The sequence below is a fragment of the Prionailurus viverrinus genome, chromosome A2 (assembly GCF_022837055.1).
Source record: "Prionailurus viverrinus isolate Anna chromosome A2, UM_Priviv_1.0, whole genome shotgun sequence".
Taxonomy (NCBI): domain Eukaryota; kingdom Metazoa; phylum Chordata; class Mammalia; order Carnivora; family Felidae; genus Prionailurus; species Prionailurus viverrinus.
Genome location: NC_062562.1, coordinates 108,579,829 through 108,605,494, shown reverse-complemented (window position 1 = coordinate 108,605,494; position 25,666 = coordinate 108,579,829). Strand labels below are relative to the sequence as shown.

Genomic DNA, 25,666 nt, shown 5'->3' with positions numbered 1-25,666 from the left:
ATCAAAACGAAAACAAAACAAAACAAAACAAAACAAAACAAAAAAACCCATACCATCCTGGACTCATTTCACTTCATATTCATGATAAGGAGATGCAGGTCGGTTCTTCACCTTCCTCAGAAACCATTCTCCCTTTCCTATCCATTCTCTCTCCCATTCTTCCAGATGATTCTTTTATTACATCTATCTTCTACTCAAACTGTAAATAGCACCTCTACATCTTCATTCCTAGATGATAGTCTTACTTTTGGTTTAATTGTCAAAATTGAAGCCATTGGGAAAAATGTTGGCAAACTCCTACATACCAGCATTGGTATATCCATTCCCTGCCACCTCTTTATTCTGAGAAATGTACTTTCTTTGCTCCTACCCAGGCCTTTGCTTTTAAGAAGACCTCTCCATTTCTAATTTACCCACATCTATCACTCCATCAATTCTTTTTCTATTCCACACTGTCTGTGTTCCTGTGTTACAGCTGTCATCTCAAAACTAATGACAACGTAATTTTTGTTCTTGGTCCCACAAATGACTGCACTTTTGTCACATTTAATCTCACTGCTTTTCTAATCTGTTCTTATGAAATTGATCAATGACTTCTACTGAATCCAGTGACTCTCTATTTTATTTTTCTGTAGCATTTGACATAGTGGATCACATCCTTTTCCTGGAAACATTCTCCCTACATGATTCTCTGTATGCCACAGTCTCTTGGTTTGTCTTCTAAGTTAGTGGTTCCCTCATCTCATTCTCTGTTGCTGATTTTTTCTTTTCTTTAAACAACTTGGAGTGTTCCAGCACTCAGCCCAAGCCTCCCTCCTATCTCTACATTTGCATCTTTGATTGTCCTGTCCAGCCTCACAGTTTTAAACACCTAAGTGCCTGCTCTCTGAACTAATGATACCACACCACTGATACAACACTTCCAGCTGGATGTCACGACATTTCAGGTGTCACGTGTCCTTGATTGAGTGTCTGATATTCACCCCGTTCTCACTAAAAAACAAAACAAAGCAAAACAAAACAAACTACCCACCCCCACACAGGTTTCTCTATCTTGGTTGTTCCTGCCCAAACCCTTTTAGTTATCCTGAGCCTTCTTTTTCTTATGCCCCATATATAATTAATCTGAAATTCCTGTTGGCTGAAGCTTCAAAACATAACCAGAATCCAACCACTACTCACCACTTACCCTATCACTCACTCTGATTCAAGTCACCGTCATCTCTCACCTAGATTATTGTAATAGCCTCCTAACTGGTCTCTTTTATTACTTATTTTGATCTCCCACCGCTTATTCTCAACACACAAGCCAGTACAAAACTATTTAAATGTTAATCCTTAGCCTGTCACCTTTTGCAAACCCTCTAATTAATGTCTCACCATTTCATTCAAAATTTCATAGTCCTTACAATAGCTTATAAGTTCTTAGGTAACTTTTTTCCCCCTCACTCTCTTCCTTGCATGTTCAATTCGAGCTGTGCTGTCTCCTTGCTAGTCCTGGAACATTTTGGTTACCTTCCCACTTTAGGAATTTTTTTTACTCTTTGCTTCTTGTGCCCCAAAGCCTCTTCACCCTGAGAACCACATGATCATGACTTTTGAACATCTTGTTAATCAGAGCTACATTGATGTTTTAGTTACCTGTTTCTGCACAACATTGTCACAAATTTAGCACCTTACAACAACACACATTTATTGTCTCAGTTTCCATGAGTCAAGAGTCTACCCATAGCATAGCTTTTGTGCCCTGCAAGATTGCAATAAAGCTGCCAGGGATGCAGTCACATCTGAAGCTTGACTGGGAAAGGATCTGTGTCCTTGTTCACATGGTTGATGACAGCAGTCAATTCTTGATGAACTGTTGTTCATGAGAATGAACAGTGAACTGTTGTTCATGAGAGAGACTCCATTTCTTTTTTTTTATTTTTTTTAATGTTTATTTATTTTGGGGACAGAGAGAGACAGAGCATGAATGGGGGAGGGGCAGAGAGAGAGGGAGACACAGAATCGGAAGCAGGCTCCAGGCTGTGAGCCATCAGCCCAGAGCCTGATGCGGCCCTCGAACTCACAGACCGTGAGATCATGACCTGAGCTGAAGTCAGATGCTTAACCGACTGAGCCACCCAGGCGCCCCGAGACTCCGTTTCTTGACTGCAGTCTGCCTTCAGCTCCTTTCCACTTGGGCCTTCCAGACATGGCAATTATCCTCCACAAAACCAGAAGTAGAAAGCCATTATAATCATTTGTAATGTGATCACATAAATGACATCCTGCCATCTTTAGAATACTCCATTTATTATAAAGTCACAGACTCCACCCATACACAAAGAGAGGAGACACATCACAAGGTTTAGAGTATCAGAAAGTAGAGATCATGGGGTCTCTCTTAGAGTATGTATATCACACTTGAACACCATATTTAATGTTATAACCACCTTGACACATCTTCCCTTTATTCCTCCAACCTAGGGATGTAGTAGCTTCCTTTAGTATTGATTCACTTTCTCCCATTTGGCTTCATAGCTCTTTAATCACAAATGTGATGAACTTCCTGCATTAAATTCCCTTTGTTTTAACTACCCAGGATAGTTTTTATTTTCCTGGTTGATACCTCATTGCTACATACACCCAGTCTCTGATTGAGTTCAAATTTCCAGCTTCCTTTGAGAGACTCAAATTGGCTCATATTTGTTTAAGTGTCCATCCCTGAATTTGTCAGCTATAAACAAAGAAACAGAACCATACAGTATGAGAATGACTGAGGGGAGCAATGAAGGGCCATCTCAAAGAATTCATAATTCAATTATGAATTGGGCAGGGGTATTTAATATTCTAACTGAGCTATCAAGTATCATATCAATATGGTCAAGTAAAACATACTTGGATCAAAGGCACATAGGTATACATATGAAAAAAACTCTCCTGGTTCAGAAACAATTTTTCTGGCTAAGGAATTCACACATAAATTTTTCATTTCCTCATCTGACTGTGCTTTGTCTGTTTGACCCTATAATAAAAATCAGAGGTGAAACTTCAAATGTTTTCAAATGGTCATCTCAAGAGTTTCTTCAACTTCAGATTTATATCTGCAAATCAATTCAGTGACATAAATCAGTGTGTATGTCATTCAATTTCCTTTTAGGCTCATTTCCGTCTGAGCCTTCTACTTACTGGAATATATTATCAAAGCGTCAGACATTATGAATAATGCTTGAATGCTACCAGACTGTAGTTCTACCTATTACAAAATAAACAGATCGTTATTTTTTTTACATCTAGTGCATAGTTCACACATGCAGAATGACTGTGCTTTAACTTTTCAAGTGTATGAGTCTGATTCCTTAACAAGAGAATCCTATTCCACTCCTTGAATGTCTTAGTGTTCTTTCTCTAATACTGGGAATATCCTAATAAATACTTTTTGGCAACCAACTTGATCGTTTAGCAAAATTAGTAGATCATGATGGTTTAAAACATAATTTCACAGACATTGTTCCCCAGAGATCATCTAAAGGAGCCTGGGTCAGCCAAAGAATATGAATGTTGAACTTTAGTTAATAATCATTTTACAAAATGTGATAACTCAGCACAATGATATTAAACTGTTGAAAGCTTCAACTACAGTTACTAAAAGACTGAGCACAAACCTATGAGTGGAATACAATAACTTGTTTCCTAATCTGGAATAAATAGTGACAGATGCAAACTTGTAAAAAAGCTGTTTATCAAAATATATGTTCTAATTCAGAATTTAAAACCTTTCCTTTGGACATTTCCACAAGAGAAAATGTTATATAAGTCTAAAGTTTCTAAAGATAAAATTTAGAAACCATTAAACCTATGATAATAGATCATAATTCTTGCCTAATTTAACATCTGGAGAAGGAGTATTTAGAGAGGGACTTTCCCACCCCTTTCTCAGGCCCAAGTGTGGCTTTGGGAAATTTTGCAAAGTAGATGGAGCTTATCTCTTGCTTCCTAACACTTCCTTTCTGTTCTCCTCTTCACATTTCCAAATTCTAAATATCCATGGGCTTCATACTAACCTAAGGTTTGTTCTAGCACATTGTACTCAGGTCTACTTTCAGCTGAGGATGGCTTTTCATGCAAAAATGTGTCCTGCTCTAGAATTACTTTTTGAAACATACTTTCATCCTGATTAAAACTATCATCTCTTCTACACAAGAGGTACAGGCTGACAGAAAAGCGATTACAAATTAGCATACTGTACATTTGACAGAGCTAAATATTTTCGCATCTTTCTATGGGTATCCTAATCTTAAGGAGATCCTTATTAGGTCACATATTCTTACCCTACTATTTTTGTGTTCCTTTAGCTGCCATTATTCCTCTTACCATACCTTCATACAGGAATAAGAAGTCACCTACTCCTTCACTCCTAAACCCACTGCAGTTTGAATTTCACTAATACGTCTTTATTGACGTTCTGCCATTAAGGCCAGCAAGAACTTTCCAAATGATGAATTCTGTGGCCATTACTCAGCTGTCTACATGACTATTCTGAAGTTTTTGGCACAAGTACTAACTTTCCTAGAAACAGAATCTCTCTTCTCTTGATTTCTGTAACACCTAATGCTCATCTTATTTCTCTGAACAGTTCTTCATAGCATGTCCTAGTCTTCATAGTGTTAGAGGTTCCATGATGTCTTAATTTTTTTTTTCTTAAATGCTGGGAAAAAAAAACCCTCATCAAAACTCACTTACTAAGTTGAACTTTTCAGTGAGGATACAGAGATGTATTTCTTTGTTATCAAAGAGCTTAGTCTAGTGACGAAATCAGACAATAACATAAGACCTTTTAATACAATATGGTGATTATTGTTATAGAAATGGGATTATCAACCTGTGCCCTTAAAGTTTTTTTAATGCCTCTGCATTGTACTCAAGACTTCTGAGGGTAGCAGAAAGCACTTGCAGTAACATTTACCTATTCATTGAACATCATATCCTGCCACTCCCCCAAATTCAGCCTATGTTGTGGCCCAGAAACAGCTATAAGACAAGTCTTACTTGTCACCACTCTAAAATTCAACATCAGTAACAAGTATCACCAATTGCTTGCAGCCCTCAGTCCTACTGAAACTTATCAGAAGCAGCTACAAAATTTCTCCATTTCGAGGTTGGAATTAAAAGCTCCCAAGCTACCCTTTGGCCCTACTATGTCATCATGACATATTTAAGCTCTCTTTATCCCCATATAAGCTAATGATTCCTGTCCAATCTTGCATGGGCTACATTCATACATAGGATGTTTTATGTTTGGAACATTTATATATTCTTTTGCTTGGATAATTCTTTCCTTCTTTTTAAGAGTTCAGTCCTTCAGTTCCTCTAAGAAGTTTCCCTCAACCCATTCTCTGGCTAAGAAGGTAATTTATCCTCTGCCCACTTTATCTGCTCTTCTATTTAAGCACCTTTTGACTTGTCATTTATACCTGTGCCTCTACCACTAACCTCAATTTAACATATTTTGTCACTAGTGTCTAGTATAGTTTGGCTTAGGTAGAGATTTTTATTGAATGAAATAATGAGTAATTGAACTTTAACTGACAATGTAAAAAGTAATAAAGTGACAATATTTGGTCAGGCTGGGAAAAATATTTTGCTATTTCTTTTCAGGATACACCCCTTTCTTTTTTTGTGTATACCTGATATATTCCACTTGCAATAGAAGTGTGTAAGTGTGGTTGTGTCAGTGTATTTTGAAGATAATTAGAATATGGCTTTGGTGGTGAATGGTAATGAGAGTGGCTATTCCCATGTGTGAAAGGGTAAATTAACAAAACGTAACTATAACTATAATTTGAGGACTATCATTGGTTTATCATATTTCATATTTTCAACATTTGAAATTTTAATGAATTTTAAAGAAAAATATTTTCCATTTCAACAAAAGGATATATAAAGGGATAATATTCTATCTAAATACTCTAATTGCCACTTACACTTTTCTGCTTTCTAAAATTGGGTAATATATCGGAATATATGGTAGTGGTATTTTCTCTCTAGATGTGATAGATATTAGGACAGATCACATAGTAATTAGGCACACAGACTCTGGAGTCAGATTAGTTCAAGACCCAGTCAATTATCTGTATGACCTTGAATAAGTTAATTGATCTTACCTTAGCTCCCTTTCATCATTATTAAAATAGGGATAATGGTAGTGACCTCAAAATTTGTTATGAAGAACATATAACTCATATTAAGGCTTTAGAACAGTATTTTCACATATTGCTCAATTAATTTTAGCTAAATGTAACCCAAAGAATGTATACTTCTGACCTTGACTGATAGCTCTCATAACCATGCTGTATTGATTTCTTTCCTCTACCATCTCTTGAAGACTGGGGTTCACAGTGTAAAATTTTCCAAGCCTTTCATTCCAAAACTTTTATTTTCAATTCTATTCAATATATAAATTAAGAATAAGAGAACATTATGAAACAGCAACCTTTCCATATTTCATTAATTTTTGAATATCTGTCTGAAGTGAGACAACAATCAATGTATTCAAGTTAATAAGCTCAAAGTTCCAAATCAAACACTCACTACTGTGTTTAATTTATTCACATATGAACACTTTCGCAATTATTTTAATTATTTTTCTCATCTGGAAAAAATAATGCTTTCTTGTAGAATTTTTTTAAAATGAAACAGTCTTTAAAAATCATCTGTAGTTCCACCAACCAGATAAAACAGCAGTCAACACTTATATGCACAACCTTCTAAGATTTTATGTGTTTGTACTTACATGTTTATAGACACTCATTTTATAAATAGTAAGATTATACTTGACATACGGTTTTATAATCTGGCTTTACAACTTGAAAATATGTTAAAAATATAGGTACACGTAATTGCATCATTTTAAACAGTTGCCTATCATTTATTAAAGCTATATTTTGGGGCACTTGGGTGACTCAGTCGGTAAAGTGCCCGACTTTGGCTCAGGTCATGATTTCACAGTTCGTGAGTTCAAGCCCCGTGTCTGGCTTTGTGCTGACAGCTCAGAGCCTGGAGCCTGCTTTGGATTCTGTGTTTCCCTCTCTCTCTCTGCTCCTCCCCACTCACATTCTGTCTCTCTCTCTCAAAAATAAACAAACATTAAAAATTTTTAAAAAAGAAAAGAAATTTTAGAAAAATAAAATATAAGCTATATATATTTCTCTACTATTGGGCATTTAAATTGTTTACCAATTTCCTTAATATAACTAGTGCTAGGATATGAATATCCTGAAAATAAACTATTTTTTTTCTTAGCCTTTTCTTTCCCTTTTCTTTAGGCTTTTGAAACACTTTGCTAAATTTCCTTCTGGAAAGATTTTTTTCCCCACTAGCAATGTATGAATTCTTTTCCTTTTAAATTTTATAAGAAATACAATATAAATCATATTTTAATATGCATCTCTTTAATTACCAGTGAATTTGCTTTTTTTTCTGAGAAAGAGAGAGCACAAGTGGGGGTGGAACTGAGGGAAAGAGAGAGAGAGAGAGAGAGAGAGAGAGAGAGAGAGAATCACAAGCAGGCTCCACACCTGGTATGTAGCCAGACGCAAAAGCTTGATCCCATGATCCTGGGATCATGACCTGACCTGAAATCTAGTGTTGGATGCTTACGTGACTGAGCCACCCAGGTGCCCTTAATTAGCCGTTTGTTTTTAAGTGTATATTTGCCCAAGAAGATTGTATCACAGAAACCAAGGGAATAAAGCTTCAAGGAGGATATTTTTAGAAGTCACATAGATAAGGATTGCAAGGTGACCAGGGGGCACTGGTGACACATCCAGGAGAAGTTTAGAGGAGTGATGGGAAAATAGTCCTGTTTGGGGTTGAAGCAGGAATGAGAAGCCAGAAAGCAGGTCGATGAAAATGGAATAAATGTTTTAGAAGCTTGGCTTTCAAGGGTAGGGAAAGATGTTAGCTAGGAGGTGGACAAAAGGGAAAGTTTAAAGAGTCTTAACCTATTTAAAGGTAGAATCAAAAATGACAAGCTCTAGACTAAAAAGAAAATAGAGACATTTGATATTCAAGTAGGTATGTAAAAGAGGAGTTGGATATTGGGTTCAAAATACAGGAGAGAACCCACCAACTAGAGATCCCCATACCATGGAAAGTGGAAATACGACATTAAAAATATAAAAATATAAAAAAAACATTAATATTATCGGTAGAGATGGGAGGCTGGAAGAATTTGAGAAAGGTCTGCTTTGTAGTTTTTATCTTCTGTTGGAGAAGAATGTAGCAAAATTTCTGCAGAGTGAACAAACTTCAAGTTATCATCTATTAACTGATGTTTTAAAAAACCTATTAAGGAATGTAAGAAATAAGATTCCATTACCAGTTTTATATATAAAACTCAATATATAAAACATACTTTAGGGGCTGTTTTAATTAATGGCAGGTGGCATTCACTGCCACAGAAACAAATTTATTCGTTAGTTAAGCTTCTACTGAGTACCAAATGAAACATACTTAGTTTTGAAATGCTTATCTATTTTAACCACTGGAAGCGGTTTTGTAAACCCAACATCCTTAGAGAGCTATTGCTAGAATATGTAATCATTTTGGCATCAAACTTAATCCCCAAAAATGCAGTTTGAATTATGGCATGATTTCTTTATCTTTAGTAAGGATTTGTGATGAAACAGATGAGCCATTTAATCAGCTTTTAAAAAATACTTTGTGATGTGTTCTAGGGAAATGGCTCTATTTTCTATGGTAAGACATCTCTTAATCATACTGGACAGTTTCATTGTATCTGCAATAAAGGAAATGAACAATGGAAACATTTATGTAGTGTCTGATTGTCTGGGGATGATGATCTATAAGATGCAGACCTATTATTTAATGCTTTGGGGATTCCCTTCTCTTCCTTCATCATTCCTTTGAGCTCTGGTTTCTGTACTAACCTAGGGAGAAGACATAAGCATTTATGTTATTTCTGGATGGGAAAATTAGACTTGTAGTAAATGGTTAAATAATATTCTTAATTAACTAAAAATAGATTTGGTTAAATTGCCATGAGTAATCCTTGTGGCATTTTCCTCCTTTTTTAGTAGAGAAAATGATCCGTAAATCTGGGCACTCAGGACATGTATATGAAACCCTTCCAACTTGTAGGTTTGTGATTCTAGGTTTTGAATATTTATGGTGCACTATACCTCTATGATGGTGATTTATTTTTACTGAGCCTCATGGGTTGCACATTGTCTTGCCAAGTTGGGGGAGGATCAGAAGAGGAAAGGACGGCTGCAATGCTATTTTGTTCCCTGTTGAGCTAATTAGGAATCTAGGGCTTATTTAGAAGGCTGCAAATCTCAGACTCCCTCTCAGTCAATTTGTTTAGCCCAGGCTCTAATTTAGACTATATTTAGTGTCTCCACAGGTCAAAGGGGAAGTAGGGGCATATTCTAAAGTCTGAAACCTCAGATAAAAAAAATTTTTTTAAAGATTAGGTAGTGGTGACACCGGGAATCTGGTGGAGTGGAAGACTAGTTGTGAGGGAGGACATCTTGCATTGTTGTAAAGTAAAAGGAAATGAAGGATTTGAAACAGAATGTGTCGTATGGTAATACAATATCCTGGTCTACTAGACAGCTAGAGCTTCCATGTGATCAAAAATACTCAGATCACTTATTATTGACATTGCTGTTCTTGTAATCCACAGATTAACCTTTGTTTTCCATTTCCTAGACTCCAAGATGCCTTGTAAAATAGTCTAACAGTGGTATATACGATTAGCTTCAAGATGTAAATAAATTCGAATTTGTTCTATTTTCATCTCTTTAAAATCAGTGAATAATTTGTTGTCTTTGACTCAAATAGGAAAAAAGTTCTGGTCCCATCATCAACACATTATTGGTGTAAACTATTACATCCACAAAATGGGCAGATTTGCTTTCTTTGTGTCAAATTTTCACCAGCTTTTGTTTCATGATAGTTTTTGCTCCTAATGGAGCAAGTTGAGAGGCAGGAGTCTAAGCAGTGCCCTCATGAATACATGATACAAGATCAGGTAAGAGATAAAGCAGATGAACAATGTATAGCCTCTGTTCTAGGAGAACTTACCAGAAATAAGGAAGAGAATGTTCATAAACAGTGACAAAAGTTGATCTTTTTTATATTTGAGTACGTCTTTGATCGTATAATCACCTGGTGCAAAAAATCAAGTTTATCGACAAAAGTACACATTGAAAATGTTTATTCCTTCTCACTTTTTGTGTTTCTTGTATATTCTTTTCACTATTTCCTTATGCAAACATAAATATGTGTGTTTCCTCCTTTCTTATATACATAATTTACTATTTACACCCCTTTGTTCCTTGTGCAAGATTTGCTAGGAGCTGTGAGCAAAATAGTTTAAGAGGGGGAAAAGAGGAAAATTTCTTTTGGCGAAGAAGAGTGGAAGGGGGTTTCAAAGATGAGTTTTTGTTTAATTTATGACCTAAAATACAGTGATGTTGGGTGAAAGCAATTTATAGATACATAGAATATCAAAATCCCAGATGCCAGAAAGTGGGCGTTTAGGGAATGAGTAGGAAGTATCAAGCAGTTGACTGCTGTGTAAGTTGTGAGAGTCGTGGAAGACAAAACCAGATGAACAGTTTGGGGGAATTGGCATGTTTGCCTGTTGTAGCCTTGAAATTATCCATGCTTTGGAAAATATAAACAGATCATGCATTCATGGAGTTGGTGTTTCTCTGGATTTTGGTGATTGCTAAAATCTCCACGTTTGAGTAAACAACTCAATGGTTTTTATATTTAACTACTTAAAATATTTAAAAATCCAATTTAAAGTTTAATTGGCATATGTTTTGATAACTATGCAGCTTCTCTCTTTGAAATTCTGCAGCCCCAGTCACTGCAGACTCCTCTCAGCCTAGTGTCAAATGCCGTTTATGCTCTTCATAGCTGTCTGTCATGGGCCAACACTGGAGAAGGAAACATTCTTTCAAGTCCCAAACAGAGAATAAAATAGATAGATCTGGATTGATTTAACTTTTTGCTTTATCTTCTTGGGAAAAATATAGCTCATAGCGTTTCTGTGTAACCAGGGTCCATCTATTTTAACCAGATGCACTTCTGGGTCTCCAGATGATATCATAATGATAGGGTAGCTTAGAGAATAATAATGCTGTAGTTGCTTAGGAGAACAGAGAAACATTGATGCATGTTTACCACCCAACTCTAAAAAGAGACTTTGCTTAAAGATAGTTTGAAGATTACTCTCCTGATGATTTAGATCTAGCGAGTAGGATTGTAAAGGCAATCCCTTGAGATCTGACCATTCTATGCATATTAAGACTGAAGAGGTTTTCTTCATGTAAATTTCTATTTAAGTATATAAAAATATAAATACTATATGTTAGAGTGGGCTTTTAAAGTGATAACAAGAAATTTTTTTCAGGTGCGCCTACATTCTCTCCCCACTCCCCATCTTTCCAAACAATGCTTGTTTTGGGGTTTAAAGTTTTTCTTCCATCTTAGATTAGTGAATGGTAAAAGATTGTAGTAGTATATATCATCTTCACCTACTGTCATTTACTTTATCTCTATAATTGGCGGATGAAATAATTTTTTTTAAAAAATATAGCTAAGATAATATAATTGTCAGGTGGTATAGTTTCTGTTCATTATTTGACATATTTATCTTATACTGTACTTACTTGGTTTATCATGTATTTTTCCTTAAAGTTTTCTTAGTCTACACTGGGGACGGTAGTAATTATGTAAATTTTTAGGTCCCTGTCTAATCCAAACTTAGTTTTATTTGTTAGTCACATAAATTCTTAACTCCCTTTATATGATGTAGGTTCTAACTCAGTTGGTCGATTAAGTTCTCTTTTCTGGTCTCTGGAACTAATATGCACCCAGGATAGAAATTAGATCTTTAGAACCATCAGTTAGCAATTCAGTCTTTTTTTTTTAATTTTTTTTAACATTTATTTATTTTTGAGACAGAGAGAGACAGAACATGAACGGGGGAGGGTCAGAGAGAGAGAGGGAGACACAGAATCTGAAACAGGCTCCAGGTTCTGAGCTGTCAGCACAGAACCTGACGTGGGGCTTGAACTTACGAACCGCAAGATCATGACCTGAGCAGAAGTCGGATGCTTAACCGACTGAGCCACCCAGGCGCCCCAGCAATTCAGTCTTATCAATGTTTTGTATGCTTTCCTCCAGCATTTAATTTTAAGACAATTGGTATTACCAATTACTACATGATAATTTATTCTAAACACTGTGATCAAGAAATATATTAGTGCTAATATCTGATTTTATCCTTACATAAGCTTATGAAGTAAAATATTTGTCTATAGACAGGGAATTTGGATCCTATTCTTCCTGTTTAAAAAAAATGCTTTCAAAATCACATGTGGTGATGAGACTGTAAATCAGCTAAGAGTTTTCATACCAAGACTAACACTTGTTCATCAAGTCTCACTTACAATCCAAAAGCTGCACCCAACAATCTAAAACAATTATTTCACATGAATTTTTCCCAATTCTAAATGTCCTCTGCCTTGACAGACTCATTTTAAAATCACCTGGCCTGGGCCAAAAGACCCTGTAAATATTCCTCTCTGATATTCCTTTTCTTGACACTGCTAAGATTCTTAGGTTTCTTTTGGTGGTGATACCCCTCCCTGAAGTACATCTGCTAAACTTAGTTTTGCTTGATCAACAAGTTTTTCTGATGATTTTCTGAGGGAACTGACAGTGAACAGATAAAGAGAAGAAAATTCTGAGAGTCCAGTTAATGCCTCCATCTTGGACCTATCATATGAGTTGTCTTGTTGTTGTTGTTGTTCTTTTAGGGCGAAGGGAAGGGCACAGCAAAGTCGGCAAATGGGAGTCTTGCTTTTCCCATGGATGTCATCCTTACCTAAACACTGTTCTCTTGACATCCATAAGGTTTACTGGCCTGCTACATGTTATCCTGGTGGCTTGACACCAGGACCAGTCCTACCAGAGTGAGCACATTGTGTCTTTGGGGGTTGTATTTCCTGATAGGAACTCGTTGATCTTCCCTGGTATAGATGATTACTTTTGGGGGGGCACCATTGATGGCAGTTAATTCAAGCTGATTGCAACCTAGATCCAGCTGGTATGCTGGACAAAATACGGTTAATAGATAAAGATATAGTTAGGGGCACCTGGGTGACTCAATTGGTTAGGCATCCAACTCTTGATTTTGGCTTAGGTTATGATCTCACAGGTCATTGAGTTCGAGCCCTGCATTGTGCCCCATGCTGACAGTGTTGAGCCTGCTAGGCATCCTCTCTTTCCCTCTCTCTCTGCCCCTCCCCTGCTCTCTCTCTCTCTCTCTCTCTTTCTCTCTCTCTCTCTCTCTCTCTCTTTCTCTCTCTCTCTCTCTCTCAAAGTAAATAAATAAACTTAAAAAGTAGTTGTTTATTTCATTAAATTGTCTCTTCAAGGTAGTTTAATCATCTGTTTGGGGAAAACATGTTTTTTCTTTAAAAGTTTCTCTTGGAAGCAGCAGTTACTCCTTCATAATTGGTTGAAACAATAAAAACAAAAGAAAAAAGGGAAAAAACCAACATACTTACAAGTGAAAATGTTAGTTTCAAAATGGATGCTTGAGAAATTACACATACGAAAACCACCCTGTTCTTCAGTGTCCTAGACAAAAGTCTAAGGTTTGTTTTTAAGGCTCAAAACCAGTGGGGTTCATTAAACAGTTTTATTCAATTCAACACGGTGTTCAAAATATGTTAATTTGTAGAAACATCTGCATAGAATTAAATGATAACTAATTACATGATTTATAAAACACTCTGATTAATTTACAGATCATCCTGATTGCTTTATTAACATAAATGGTGCCTTAAAATCATATTGATATGTTAATCTAAGAAAGTTAATTTATTTGACAGTATACTTCTTTCACAGAAAAACATAAAATGCTTTGGTGTTCTTTTAAATGATGTAGAGAACCTAAAATATATCCCCCCACCTCCAGCGTGGACAGTGAGGACCTATTATCCTAACTCTGGGGCTTACTGTGTACATTCATATGACTTTACTATTGCATTGCCGCCGCCTTCCTCCTCCTCCTCCTCCTCCTCCTCCTCCTCCTCCTCCTCCTTCTCCTCCTCCTCCTTCTTTTTTGTATAAACCTATACATTAACAATTGCTTTCTATAGTCCAAGGGATGACATGTTGTTTGTTTTTATTCCTTCTCCAGTTGGATTAGTTGTTACACAATAATTTTGAATTACAGGTGCATTTTTTTAATCAAAAGGAGGATACGGTACTTTGAAATGAATTGCAGAATCTCCTCCAACCCGGTGTTTAATTTTAATATGCAAATATATTTGCCAGAACAAAAATATAATGTCTCTGTCATCTTTCTAACAACTTAGCTTGAAATGTTCTTTGAGATTCCCAAAAGCAAAAAGAATTATTATTCTGAAGTAGATCAAGTCTCCTTGATTTAAGTTTCCCTTTATATATAGAAAATAAGAAGAAAAAGAAATTATGCATACCATTTCATGGGAAGATCCACTCTACCTTATCAGTTTAGGTTTTACCAGTCACACTGCATCTGGTTGCTACTTGTGGAAAAAATGAATTATTACATAGGGTTGTGATATATATACATTTTAATTTATACCCCCTTCACCCATTTCTCCCACCCTCTGACTCTGGCAACCACAAATCTACAAGCTTGTTGTTTTACTTGTTTGTGTTGGATTCCACATATAAGACAGATCATAGATCATCTAGCATTTTTATTTCTCTGCTTTATTTTACTTAGCCTAATGCCTTCGAGTTTCATTCATGTTGTTGTAAATGAAAAAATTTCATTCTTTTTAATAGGTAACTAATACTCCATTGTGTGTGTGTGTGTGTGTTTCTTAATCCATTCATCCATCAATAGTCATGTAGGTTCTCCTAATTCTTTTTTTTTATTTTATTTAAATTTCTTTTTTTAATTTTATTTATTTTTGAGAGCATGAACAGGAGAAGGTCATAGAGAGGGAGATACAGAATCTGAAGCAGGCTCCAGGCTCTGAGCTGTCAGCACAGAGCCCTACGTTGGGCTCAAACTCACGGACCGTGAGATCATGACCTGAGCCGAAGTCGGCCGCTTAACCAACTGAGCCACCCAGGCACCCCTCCTAATTCTTTATCCATTCATCCATCTATGGCAATTTAGGTTGTTGTCATATCATGGCTATTGTAAATAATTCTGCAATAAATGTTGGGGTGCATGTATCTTTTCAAATTAGTGTTTTTATTTCCTTTAAGTAAATTTACAAAACTGGAATTTCTAGATCATATGGTATATCTATTTTTAACTTTTGGAGAAACCTCCATACGGTTTTCTATAGTGGCTGGACCAATTTAATTTCCCACCAACAGTATGTAAGAGTTCCCTTTGCTCCACATCCTTGCCAGCACTTATTATTTCTTACTTTTTTTTTTCTTACTTAAAGGTGCTTTTATTTCCAAAGGATAGTGTCCAAAGAATGAAATCAATCAAGTGATATGTGCACCTTCATTTGCAAATGCTTTTTTCCTATTCAGTAGGTTGTATATTCATTTTGTTGATTGTTTCCTTGGCTCCTTTGCTGTACAGAGCTTTTTTATTTTGAGAGAGAGAGAGAGAGACAGAGAGACAGAGAGACAGAGAGACAGAGAGAGAGAACAAGTGGGGAAGAGGGACAGAGAGAGAAAGAGAGAGAATCTTAAGCAAGCTCTACACTCTCAGGCTCAGCGTGGAGCCCAACACAGAGCCCGAACTGAAATCAAGAGTTGGACACTCAACCAACTGAACCACCCAGGCACCTCAAGTGCAGAGCTTTTTAGTATGATGTAGTCCTACTTGTTTAGTTTTGCTCTTGTTGCCTTTTCTTTGGTGTCAGATTCAAAAAATCATCACCAAGACCCATGTCAAGGATCTGTTTTCTTCTGGGAATTTTATGGTTTTAGGCATTTTATTCAAGTTTTTAATGGATTTGGAATTACTTTTTATGTAGGGTGGAAGATAGTGGTCCAGTTTCATTCTTTTGTTAATGGCTGCATAGTTTTCCCAAATAGCACTTACTGAAGAGACTGTCCTTTTCTCTCTGTATATTTTTTGCTCCATTGTCACAAATTAATTGACCATGTATGTGTATGTATGTTAATTTCTGGGCTCTCTTTCTGTTCCATTGATCTTTGTGTCTGTTTTAATGCCAATAGCATACTGCTTTAAATGACAATACCATACTTTTTAAAGAAGACTACTGTTTTCTTTAGCATGACTTTAACCTTGGCAAATCACTTAACATTTCAATACACATCTAGAGTGACACATCTTCAACAGAAAGCAGTGACAGTTTGTGCCCTAAATTCATTAAGCCTTTTGTCTCAAATATCGTCAGCTTACATCCACCAATCCTACACTGTTGTATCTGGATCTTTATCCAATCCCAATTTAGTGGTAACCCCTTTGTAAGACCTGCCTTAAACTGGACTTGGAATTTTTTTTTATGAAATTTATTGACAAATTGGTTTCCATACAACACCCAGTGCTCATCCCAAAAGGTGCCCTCCTCAATACCCATCACCCACCCTCTCCTCCCTCCCACCCCCCATCAACCCTCAGTTTGTTCTCAGTTTTTAACAGTCTCTTATGCTTTGGCTCTCTCCCATTCTAACCTCTTTTTTTTTTTCCTTCCCCTCCCCCATGGGTTCCTGTTAGTTTCTCAGAATCCACATAAGAGTGAAACCATATGGTATCTGTCTTTCTCTGTATGGCTTATTTCACTTAGCATCACACTCTCCAGTTCCATCCACGTTGCTACAAAAGGCCATATTTCATTTTTTCTCATTGCCACGTAATATTCCATTGTGTATATAAACCACAATTTCTTTATCCATTCATCAGTTGATGGACATTTAGGCTCTTTCCATAATTTGGCTATTGTTGAGAGTGCTGCTATGAACATTGGGGTACAAGTGGCCCTATGCATCAGTACTCCTGTATCCCTTGGATAAATTCCTAGCAGTGCTATTGCTGGGTCATAGGGTAGGTCTATTTTTAATTTTCTGAGGAACCTCCACACTGTTTTCCAGAGTGGCTGCACCAGTTTGCATTCCCACCAACAGTGCAAGAGGGTTCCCGTTTCTCCACATCCTCTCCAGCATCTATAGTCTCCTGATTTGTTCATTTTGGCCACTCTGACTGGCGTGAGGTGATACCTGAGTGTGGTTTTGATTTGTATTTCCCTGATAAGGAGCGACGCTGAACATCTTTTCATGTGCCTGTTGGCCATCCGGATGTCTTCTTTAGAGAAGTGTCTATTCATGTTTTCTGCCCATTTCCTCACTGGGTTATTTGTTTTTCGGGTGTGGAGTTTGGTGAGCTCTTTATAGATTTTGGATACTAGCCCTTTGTCCGATATGTCATTTGCAAATATCTTTTCCCATTCCGTTGGTTGCCTTTTAGTTTTGTTGGTTGTTTCCTTTGCTGTGCAGAAGCTTTTTATCTTCATAAGGTCCCAGTAATTCACTTTTGCTTTTAATTCCCTTGCCTTTGGGGATGTGTCAAGTAAGAGATTGCTACGGCTGAGGTCAGAGAGGTCTTTTCCTGCTTTCTCCTCTAAGGTTTTGATGGTTTCCTGTCTCACATTTAGGTCCTTTATCCATTTTGAGTTTATTTTTGTGAAAGGTGTGAGAAAGTGGTCTAGTTTCAACCTTCTGCATGTTGCTGTCCAGTTCTCCCAGCACCATTTGTTAAAGAGGCTGTCTTTTTTCCATTGGATGTTCTTTCCTGCTTTGTCAAAGATGAGTTGGCCATAAGTTTGTGGGTCCAGTTCTGGGGTTTCTATTCTATTCCATTGGTCTATGTGTCTGTTTTGGTGCCAATACCATGCTGTCTTGATGATGACAGCTTTGTAGTAGAGGCTAAAGTCTGGGATTGTGATGCCTCCTGCTTTGGTCTTCTTCTTCAAAATTCCTTTGGCTATTTGGGGCCTTTTGTGGTTCCATATGAATATTAGGATTGCTTGTTCTAGTTTCGAGAAGAATGCTGGTGCAATTTTGATTGGGATTGCATTGAATGTGTAGATAGCTTTGGGTAGTATTGACATTTTGACAATATTTATTTTTCCAATCCATGAGCAGGGAATGTCTTTCCATTTATTTAAATCTTCTTCAATTTCCTTCATAAGCTTTCTATAGTTTTCAGCATACAGATCCTTTACATCTTTGGTTAGATTTATTCCTAGGTATTTTATGATTCTTGGTGCAATTGTGAATGGGATCAGTTTCTTTATTTGTCTTTCTGTTGCTTCATTGTTAGTGTATAAGAATGCAACTGATTTCTGTACATTGATTTTGTATCCTGCAACTTTGCTGAATTCCTGTATCAGTTCTAGCAGACTTTTGGTGGAGTCTATCGGATTTTCCATGTATAATATCATGTCATCTGCAAAAAGCGAAAGCTTGACTTCATCTTTGCCAATTTTGATGCCTTTGATTTCCTTTTGTTGTCTGATTGCTGATGCTAGAACTTCCAGCACTATGTTAAACAGCAGCGGTGAGAGTGGGCATCCTTGTCGTGTTCCTGATCTCAGGGAAAAAGCTCTCAGTTTTTCCCCGTTGAGGATGATGTTAGCTGTGGGCTTTTCATAAATGGCTTTTATGATCTTTAAGTATGTTCCTTCTATCCCGACTTTCTCAAAGGTTTTTATTAAGAAAGGGTGCTGGATTTTGTCGAAGGCCTTTTCTGCATCGATTGACAGGATCATATGGTTCTTCTCTTTTTTTTTGTTAATGTGATGTATTACGTTGATTGATTTGCGAATGTTGAACCAGCCCTGCATCCCAGGAATGAATCCCACTTGATCATGGTGAATAATTCTTTTTATATGCCATTGAATTCGATTTGCTAGTATCTTATTGAGAATGTTTGCATCCATATTCATCAGGGATATTGGCCTGTAGTTCTCTTTTTTTACTGGGTCTCTGTCTGGTTTAGGAATCAAAGTAATACTGGCTTCATAGAATGAGTCTGGAAGTTTTCCTTCCCTTTCTATTTCTTGGAATAGCTTGAGAAGGATAGGTATTATCTCTGCTTTAAACGTCTGGTAGAACTCCCCTGGGAAGCCATCTGGTCCTGGACTCTTATTTGTTGGGAGATTTTTGATAACCGATTCAATTTCTTCGCTGGTTATGGGTCTGTTCAAGCTTTCTATTTCCTCCTGATTGAGTTTTGGAAGAGTGTGGGTGTTCAGGAATTTGTCCATTTCTTCCAGGTTGTCCAATTTGTTGGCATATAATTTTTCATAGTATTCCTGATAATTGTTTGTATCTCTGAGGGATTGGTTGTAATAATTCCATTTTCATTCATGATTTTATCTATTTGGGTCATCTCCCTTTTCTTTTTGAGAAGCCTGGCTAGAGGTTTGTCAATTTTGTTTATTTTTTCAAAAAACCAACTCTTGGTTTCGTTGATCTGCTCTACAGTTTTTTTTTAGATTCTATATTGTTTATTTCTGCTCTGATCTTTATTATTTCTCTTCTTCTGCTGGGTTTAGGCTGCCTTTGCTGTTCTGCTTCTAGTTCCTTTAGGTGTGCTGTTAGATTTTGTATTTGGGATTTTTCTTGTTTCTTGAGATAGGCCTGGATTGCAATGTATTTTCCTCTCAGGACTGCCTTTGCTGCGTCCCAAAGCGTTTGGATTGTTGTATTTTCATTTTCGTTTGTTTCCATATATTTTTTAATTTCTTCTCGAATTGCCTGGTTGACCCACTCATTCGTTAGTAGGGTGTTCTTTAACCTCCATGCTTTTGGAGGTTTTCCAGACTTTTTTCTGTGGTTGATTTCAAGCTTCATAGCATTGTGGTCTGAAAGTAAGCATGGTATAATTTCAATTCTTGTAAACTTATGAAGGGCTGTTTTGTGACCCAGTATATGATCTATCTTGGAGAATGTTCCATGTGCACTCGAGAAGAAAGTATATTCTGTTGCTTTGGGATGCAGAGTTCTAAATATATCTGTCAAGTCCATCTGATCCAATGTCTCATTCAGGGCCCTTGTTTCTTTATTGACCGTGTGTCTAGATGATCTATCCATTTCTGTAAGTGGGGTGTTAAAGTCCCCTGCAATTACCACATTCTTATCAATAAGGTTGCTTATGTTTATGAGTAATTGTTTTATATATTTGGGGGCTCCGGTATTCGGCACATAGACATTTATAATTGTTAGCTCTTGCTGATGGATAGACCCTGTAACTATTATATAATGTCCTTCTTCATCTCTTGTTACAGCCTTTAATTTAAAGTCTAGTTTGTCTGATATAAGTATGGCTACTCCAGCTTTCTTTTGGCTTCCAGTCGCATGATAAATAGTTCTCCATCCCCTCACTCTCAATCTAAAGGTGTCCTCAGGTCTAAAATGAGTCTCTTGTAGACAGCAAATAGATGGGTCTTGTTTTTTTATCCATTCTGATACCCTATGTCTTTTGGTTGGCGCATTTAATCCATTTACATTCAGTGTTATTATAGAAAGATACGGGTTTAGAGTCATTGTGATGTCTGTATGTTTTATGCTTGTAGTGATGTCTCTGGGACTTTGTCTCACAGGGTCCCCCTTAGGATCTCTTGTAGGGCTGGTTTAGTGGTGACAAATTCCTTCAGTTTTTGTTTGTTTGGGAAGACCTTTATCTCTCCTTCGATTCTAAATGACAGACTTGCTGGATAAAGGATTCTCGGCTGCATATTTTTTCTGTCTAGCACCCTGAAAATCTCATGCCAATTCTTTCTGGCCTGCCAAGTTTCAAAAGAGAGATCAGTCACGAGTCTTATAGGTCTCCCTTTATATGTGAGGCACGTTTACCCCTTGCTGCTTTCAGAATTTTCTCTTTATCCTTGTATTTTGCCAGTGTCACTATGATATGTCGTGCAGAAGATCAATTCAAGTTACGTCTGAAGGGAGTTCTCTGTGCCTCTTGGATTTCAATGCCTTTTTCCTTCCCCAGTTCAGGGAAGTTCTCAGCTATTATTTCTTCAAGTACCCCTTCAGCACCTTTCCCTCTCTCTTCCTCCTCTGGGATACCAATTATGCGTATATTATTTCTTTTTAGTGTATCATTTAGTTCTCTAATTTTCCCCTCATACTCTTGGATTTTTTTATCTCTCTTTTTCTCAGCTTCCTTTTTTCCATAACTTTATCTTCTAGTTCACCTATTCTCTCCTCTGCCTCTTCAAGCCGAGCTGTGGTGGTTTCCATTTTGTTATGCATTTCGTTTAAAGCGTTTTTCAGCTCCTCGTGACTGTTCCTTAGTCCCTTGATCTCTGTAGCAAGAGATTCTCTGCTGTCCTGTATACTGTTTTCAAGCCCAGCGATTAATTTTATGACTATTATTCTAAATTCACTTTCTGTTATATTATTTAAATCCTTTTTGATCAGCTCATTAGCTGTTGTTATTTCCTGGAGATTCTTCTGAGGGGAATTCTTCTGCTTGGTCATTTTGGATAGTCCCTGGCATGGTGAGGACCTGCAGGGCACTTCCCTGTGCTGTGGTGTATAACTGGAGTTGGTGGGCGGGGCCGCAGTCAGACCTGATGTCTGCCCCCAGCCCACCGCTGGGGCCACAGTCAGACTGGTGTGTGCCTTCTCTTCCCCTCTCCTAGGGGCGAGATTCGCTGTGGGGTGGTGTGGCTCGTCTGGGCTACTTGCACTCTGCCAGGCTTGTGATGCTGGGGATCTGGCGTATTAGCTGGGGTGGGTAGGCAAGGTGCTCGGGGGCTGGAGGGGCAGGCTTAGATCGCTTCTCCTTAGGTGATCCACTTCAGGAGGGGCCCTGTGGCAGCGGGAGGGAGTCAGATCCGCTGCCGGAGGTTTGGCTCCGCCGAAGCGCAGAGTTGGGTGTTTGCGCGGAGCGAGCAAGTTCCCTGGCAGGAACTGGTTCTCTTTGGGATTTTGGCTGGGGGATGGGCGGGGGAGATGGCGCTGGCGAGTGTCTTTGTTCCCCACCAAACTGAGCTCTGTTGTCAGGGGGCTCAGCAGCTCTCCCTCCCTTTGTCCTCCAGCCTTCCCGCTTTCGGAGCAGAGCTGTTAACTTATGACCTCCCAGACGCTAAGTCGCGCTTGTTGTGGGAACACAGTCCGTCAGGCCCCTCCGCTTTTGCAAGCCAGACTCGGGGGCTGTGCTTGGCCGGCGAGCCGTCCCTCCGCCCCGGCTCCCTCCCGCCAGTCCGTGGAGCGTGCACCGCCTCGCCGCCCTTCCTACCCTCTTCCGTGGGCCTCTCGTCTGCGTTTGGCTCCGGCGACTCCGTTCTGCTAATCCTCTGGCGTTTTTCTGGGTTATTTAGGCAGGTGTAGATGGAATCTAAGTGATCAGCAGGACGTGCGGTGAGCCCAGCGTCCTCCTAAGCCGCCATCTTGCTTCTCAGTTGGACTTGGAATTTTTAATAAATTCTGGCCCTTGATTCTCTCAGGGACACCACTGAAATTCTGGAAGTGATGGTCTCCCTTAAGGCAGTAAGCAACATACTCACCTTTGTCACATCAACAAATTATATTGGTGAGGTGCCTGGGTGGCTCAGTCAGTTAAACCTCTGACTCTTGATTTTGGTGAGGGTCATGATCTCAGAGTTGGTGGGATCGAGCCCCATGTAGGGCTCCACACTGACAGAGCAGAATCTGCTTGAGGTTCTCTCTCTCCCTCTCTGCCCCTCCTGCATACACATTCATGTGCACTTTTTCTCTCTCTCTCTCAAAATAAATAAATAATAAACAAACAAATTATGTTGATGACATTGGGGGAGTTGGCCTACAACGTTAATGGCACAGATCTAGAACCAGACTTCCTGAGTTCAAATCTCAGTTTTGCTATTTATTACTTGTGTGAGCTTGGGCCAGTAATTTAACGTCTCTTAGTCTCAAATTCCTCATCTATGAAACAGGGGATAATAATACCTATTTCATAAAGTCATCATGTAGATTAGTACATTTATATATGCAGATAACTTTAAACAGTATCTGGCATATAGTAATACAGTTATATATTATGAAATTATTAATGTAATTGTTAGCATTTTATGTGATTTAAATTAGCATAATACTAATTATTAATATTATCCAAGTAGTAGATATTTAAAAGATTAAAAAATGTTATGTCTGTGCACATGTGTGTGTGTGTGTGTGTATTATAAAATAAAAAAGTTCTAGATACTTAAAAATGGCAGAGGAGACTTTATTTAAGAATATTGCAGTCGAGGTCCATGCTACCTCAATAAGGAAGAGAAAGTGAACCTAACTACATTGAAACAAAAGGTGGGAGGGTATTTCAGGGCTGGAGTGAGCTAATGGAAGAGTATGTGAGGATGTTAGTAGGGAGGTTGGCTGGTGTGATTAGGATATCTGTGTTTGACAGTTGACTTTTATCAAAGTTGGGCTTCTATGCTCCCACAGAGGTTGAGAGATAGAGTCCTATCTGTCTTGATAATCATATTTATAAAGAGATGAATCCCAGTTCCTCAAGAAAGACATTTCTGGGTTTTAAAACTGATAAAAGGCGGGATGCCTGGGTGGCTCAGTTGGTTAAGTGTCCAACTTCGGCTCAGGTCGTGATCTCACAGTTCCTGAGATCGAGCCCCACGTCGGGCTCTGGGCTCACAGCTCAGAGCCTGGAGCCAGCTTCAGATTCTGTGTCCCCCTCTCTCTCTGCCCCATCCCCACTCATGCTCTATCTCTCTCTGTCTTAAAGTAAATAAAACATTTTAAAATTTTTCAAACAATAAATAAAACTGATAAAAGCCCAAAAAATTTACATCTCAAAAGTGCAGAGAAATAGTTTACAATTGCAAGCTTTCTAAAGTAAATATTCTGGAGCGCCTGGGTGGCTTAGTAGGTTAAGTATCCAACTTCAGCTCAGGTCATGATCTTGCAGTTTGTGGGTTCAAGCCCTATGTCAGGCTCTGTGCTGATAGCTTTGAGCCTGGAGTCTGCTTTGGATTCTGTGTCTCCCTGTCTCTCTGCCCCTCCCCCATCCATGCCGTCTCTCTCTCAAAAAATGAATAAACATTAAAAAATAAGTAAGAAAAATAAATAAATAAATAAATAAATAAATAAATAAATAAATATTCTATGAAAAAGGAAGTCAGAGGCCTCTGGTCACAAAGAAGTCTCTAAAGTTTAGTCAGATGAGGAAAGTCATCTGATAAATGGCCATCCTGGTCAGTAAATACATATATAACTATTATTTAAAGGACAACTATGGATATTCTATACCTGCCAGAAGAATTTTCATCCTAGGTTTTTCTTTTTATAATAGCAATTCTTTTAGTTTCCTCGCCTTCTCATATCCCATGTCCTGAAAGAGACTTTAAGTTGTGTAGACTTGTATGGTCAGATTTCAAATGTAAATTATTCTTTTTTTTCAATGTTTATTTACTTCTTTTGAGACAGAATACATGCAAGCAGGCAGGTAAGGGGCAGAGAGAGAGCAGGAAAGAGGGAATCCCAAGCAGGCTTCATGCTGCCAGTGCAGAGCCCGATGTGGGACTCAAACTCATGAACTGTGAGATGGTGACCTGAACCGAAATTGAGAGCTGGATGCTTAACCAACTGAACCACCCTTTGCCCCTGTAAATTATCCTTCATGCAAGGAAAACAATTTTCTCTAGAGCTAAGCCAAATATGCTATACAGACACTGTCACAGAACTGTAGACAAGATGTTAAATACCAAGGAGATCTATTCCTTCATTTCACAAATGAAGAAAACACAGGAACAGTATAGGGGAAAGGAAGCTTCATGAGCGTCTTCTCTCCCTTGATGTTACTTTCATCTTTTGTGTTGAAAATGTCTTTGAAAACTCTGACATAAGCCTGACCTTCTAAATTAGAAAGAACATGCAGCGTTGGTAGACACAGTTTCTCCACCCACATGTTCTGGATCTCAGCTGCTGCTTCTGGAAGCTACTTCCCCTTGTTCTTTCTCCATTGTCTGGTATGAATATGTGCAAAAACAGAGCTTCATAGCAAAATAATCTTTCAGGAAGTCCCAAAACTTACCAGGCAAATTTGAGGTTGGTTACACAATGTTTATGGAAGAAAAGCATTCAAAGACTCTTTCTTTGCCTTAATCATAAAGATCACTTCACTTTTTATACTGAGGGTTGTATATTTTCTGTTTCTTAAATGGCTATTTCTTAGTTGCTTAGGTTTCAGGTAATGGTTATGCTTATCATGCCCTTCAGTTTAGTTTGCTTGTAATTTTTTCATGTGGGGATTTTTTACATTAATTTTGGTGATAAAATAGGTTAGAAACTCTGAGGTATATAAAAAGGCTCAAGTCAACTCATTGCTACTAATCAGTCATTAGACTCCAATTTCTTTTTTAATTAGAGCAAGTTTCAGGAGATAACAGGAGGGCAACACGCTGAATCTTTTAGTATTTAAATTACATATTCCTAACTCACATCTGGGCTGATTGTATCACTTCATTGCACCTGCCAATTATGTCTTCTGTAGCTGCCCCTTTACACTTTCGAATTACACACTTCACTCCTGGGACCGATTATTGTTTTCATACATATTTCTTACATCCAAATCAAAGTAGGGATCTCAGACCAGCATTTCCATATTTAAGATCTGATATAAATAATTCAAGAATCTTTA

At 37.9% G+C, this 25,666-nt stretch overlaps 1 protein-coding gene across 6 annotated transcripts in view; it reads left to right on the top strand.

Moving 5' to 3' along the window:
- Positions 1–25,666, top strand: part of AGMO (alkylglycerol monooxygenase) — a 400,045-nt gene that overhangs the window by 323,509 nt on the left and 50,870 nt on the right. The window contains exon 14 of one of the 6 annotated variants that reach the window (XM_047851088.1): positions 5,333–5,383. The exons of the other annotated variants lie outside the window; for them this stretch is intronic. Coding sequence (XP_047707044.1) covers positions 5,333–5,356 — 24 coding nt within the window. The 3' untranslated portion in view covers positions 5,357–5,383. Of the gene's footprint in view, positions 1–5,332; positions 5,384–25,666 lie in introns of those variants that run through there. 6 annotated transcript variants of the gene reach the window in all.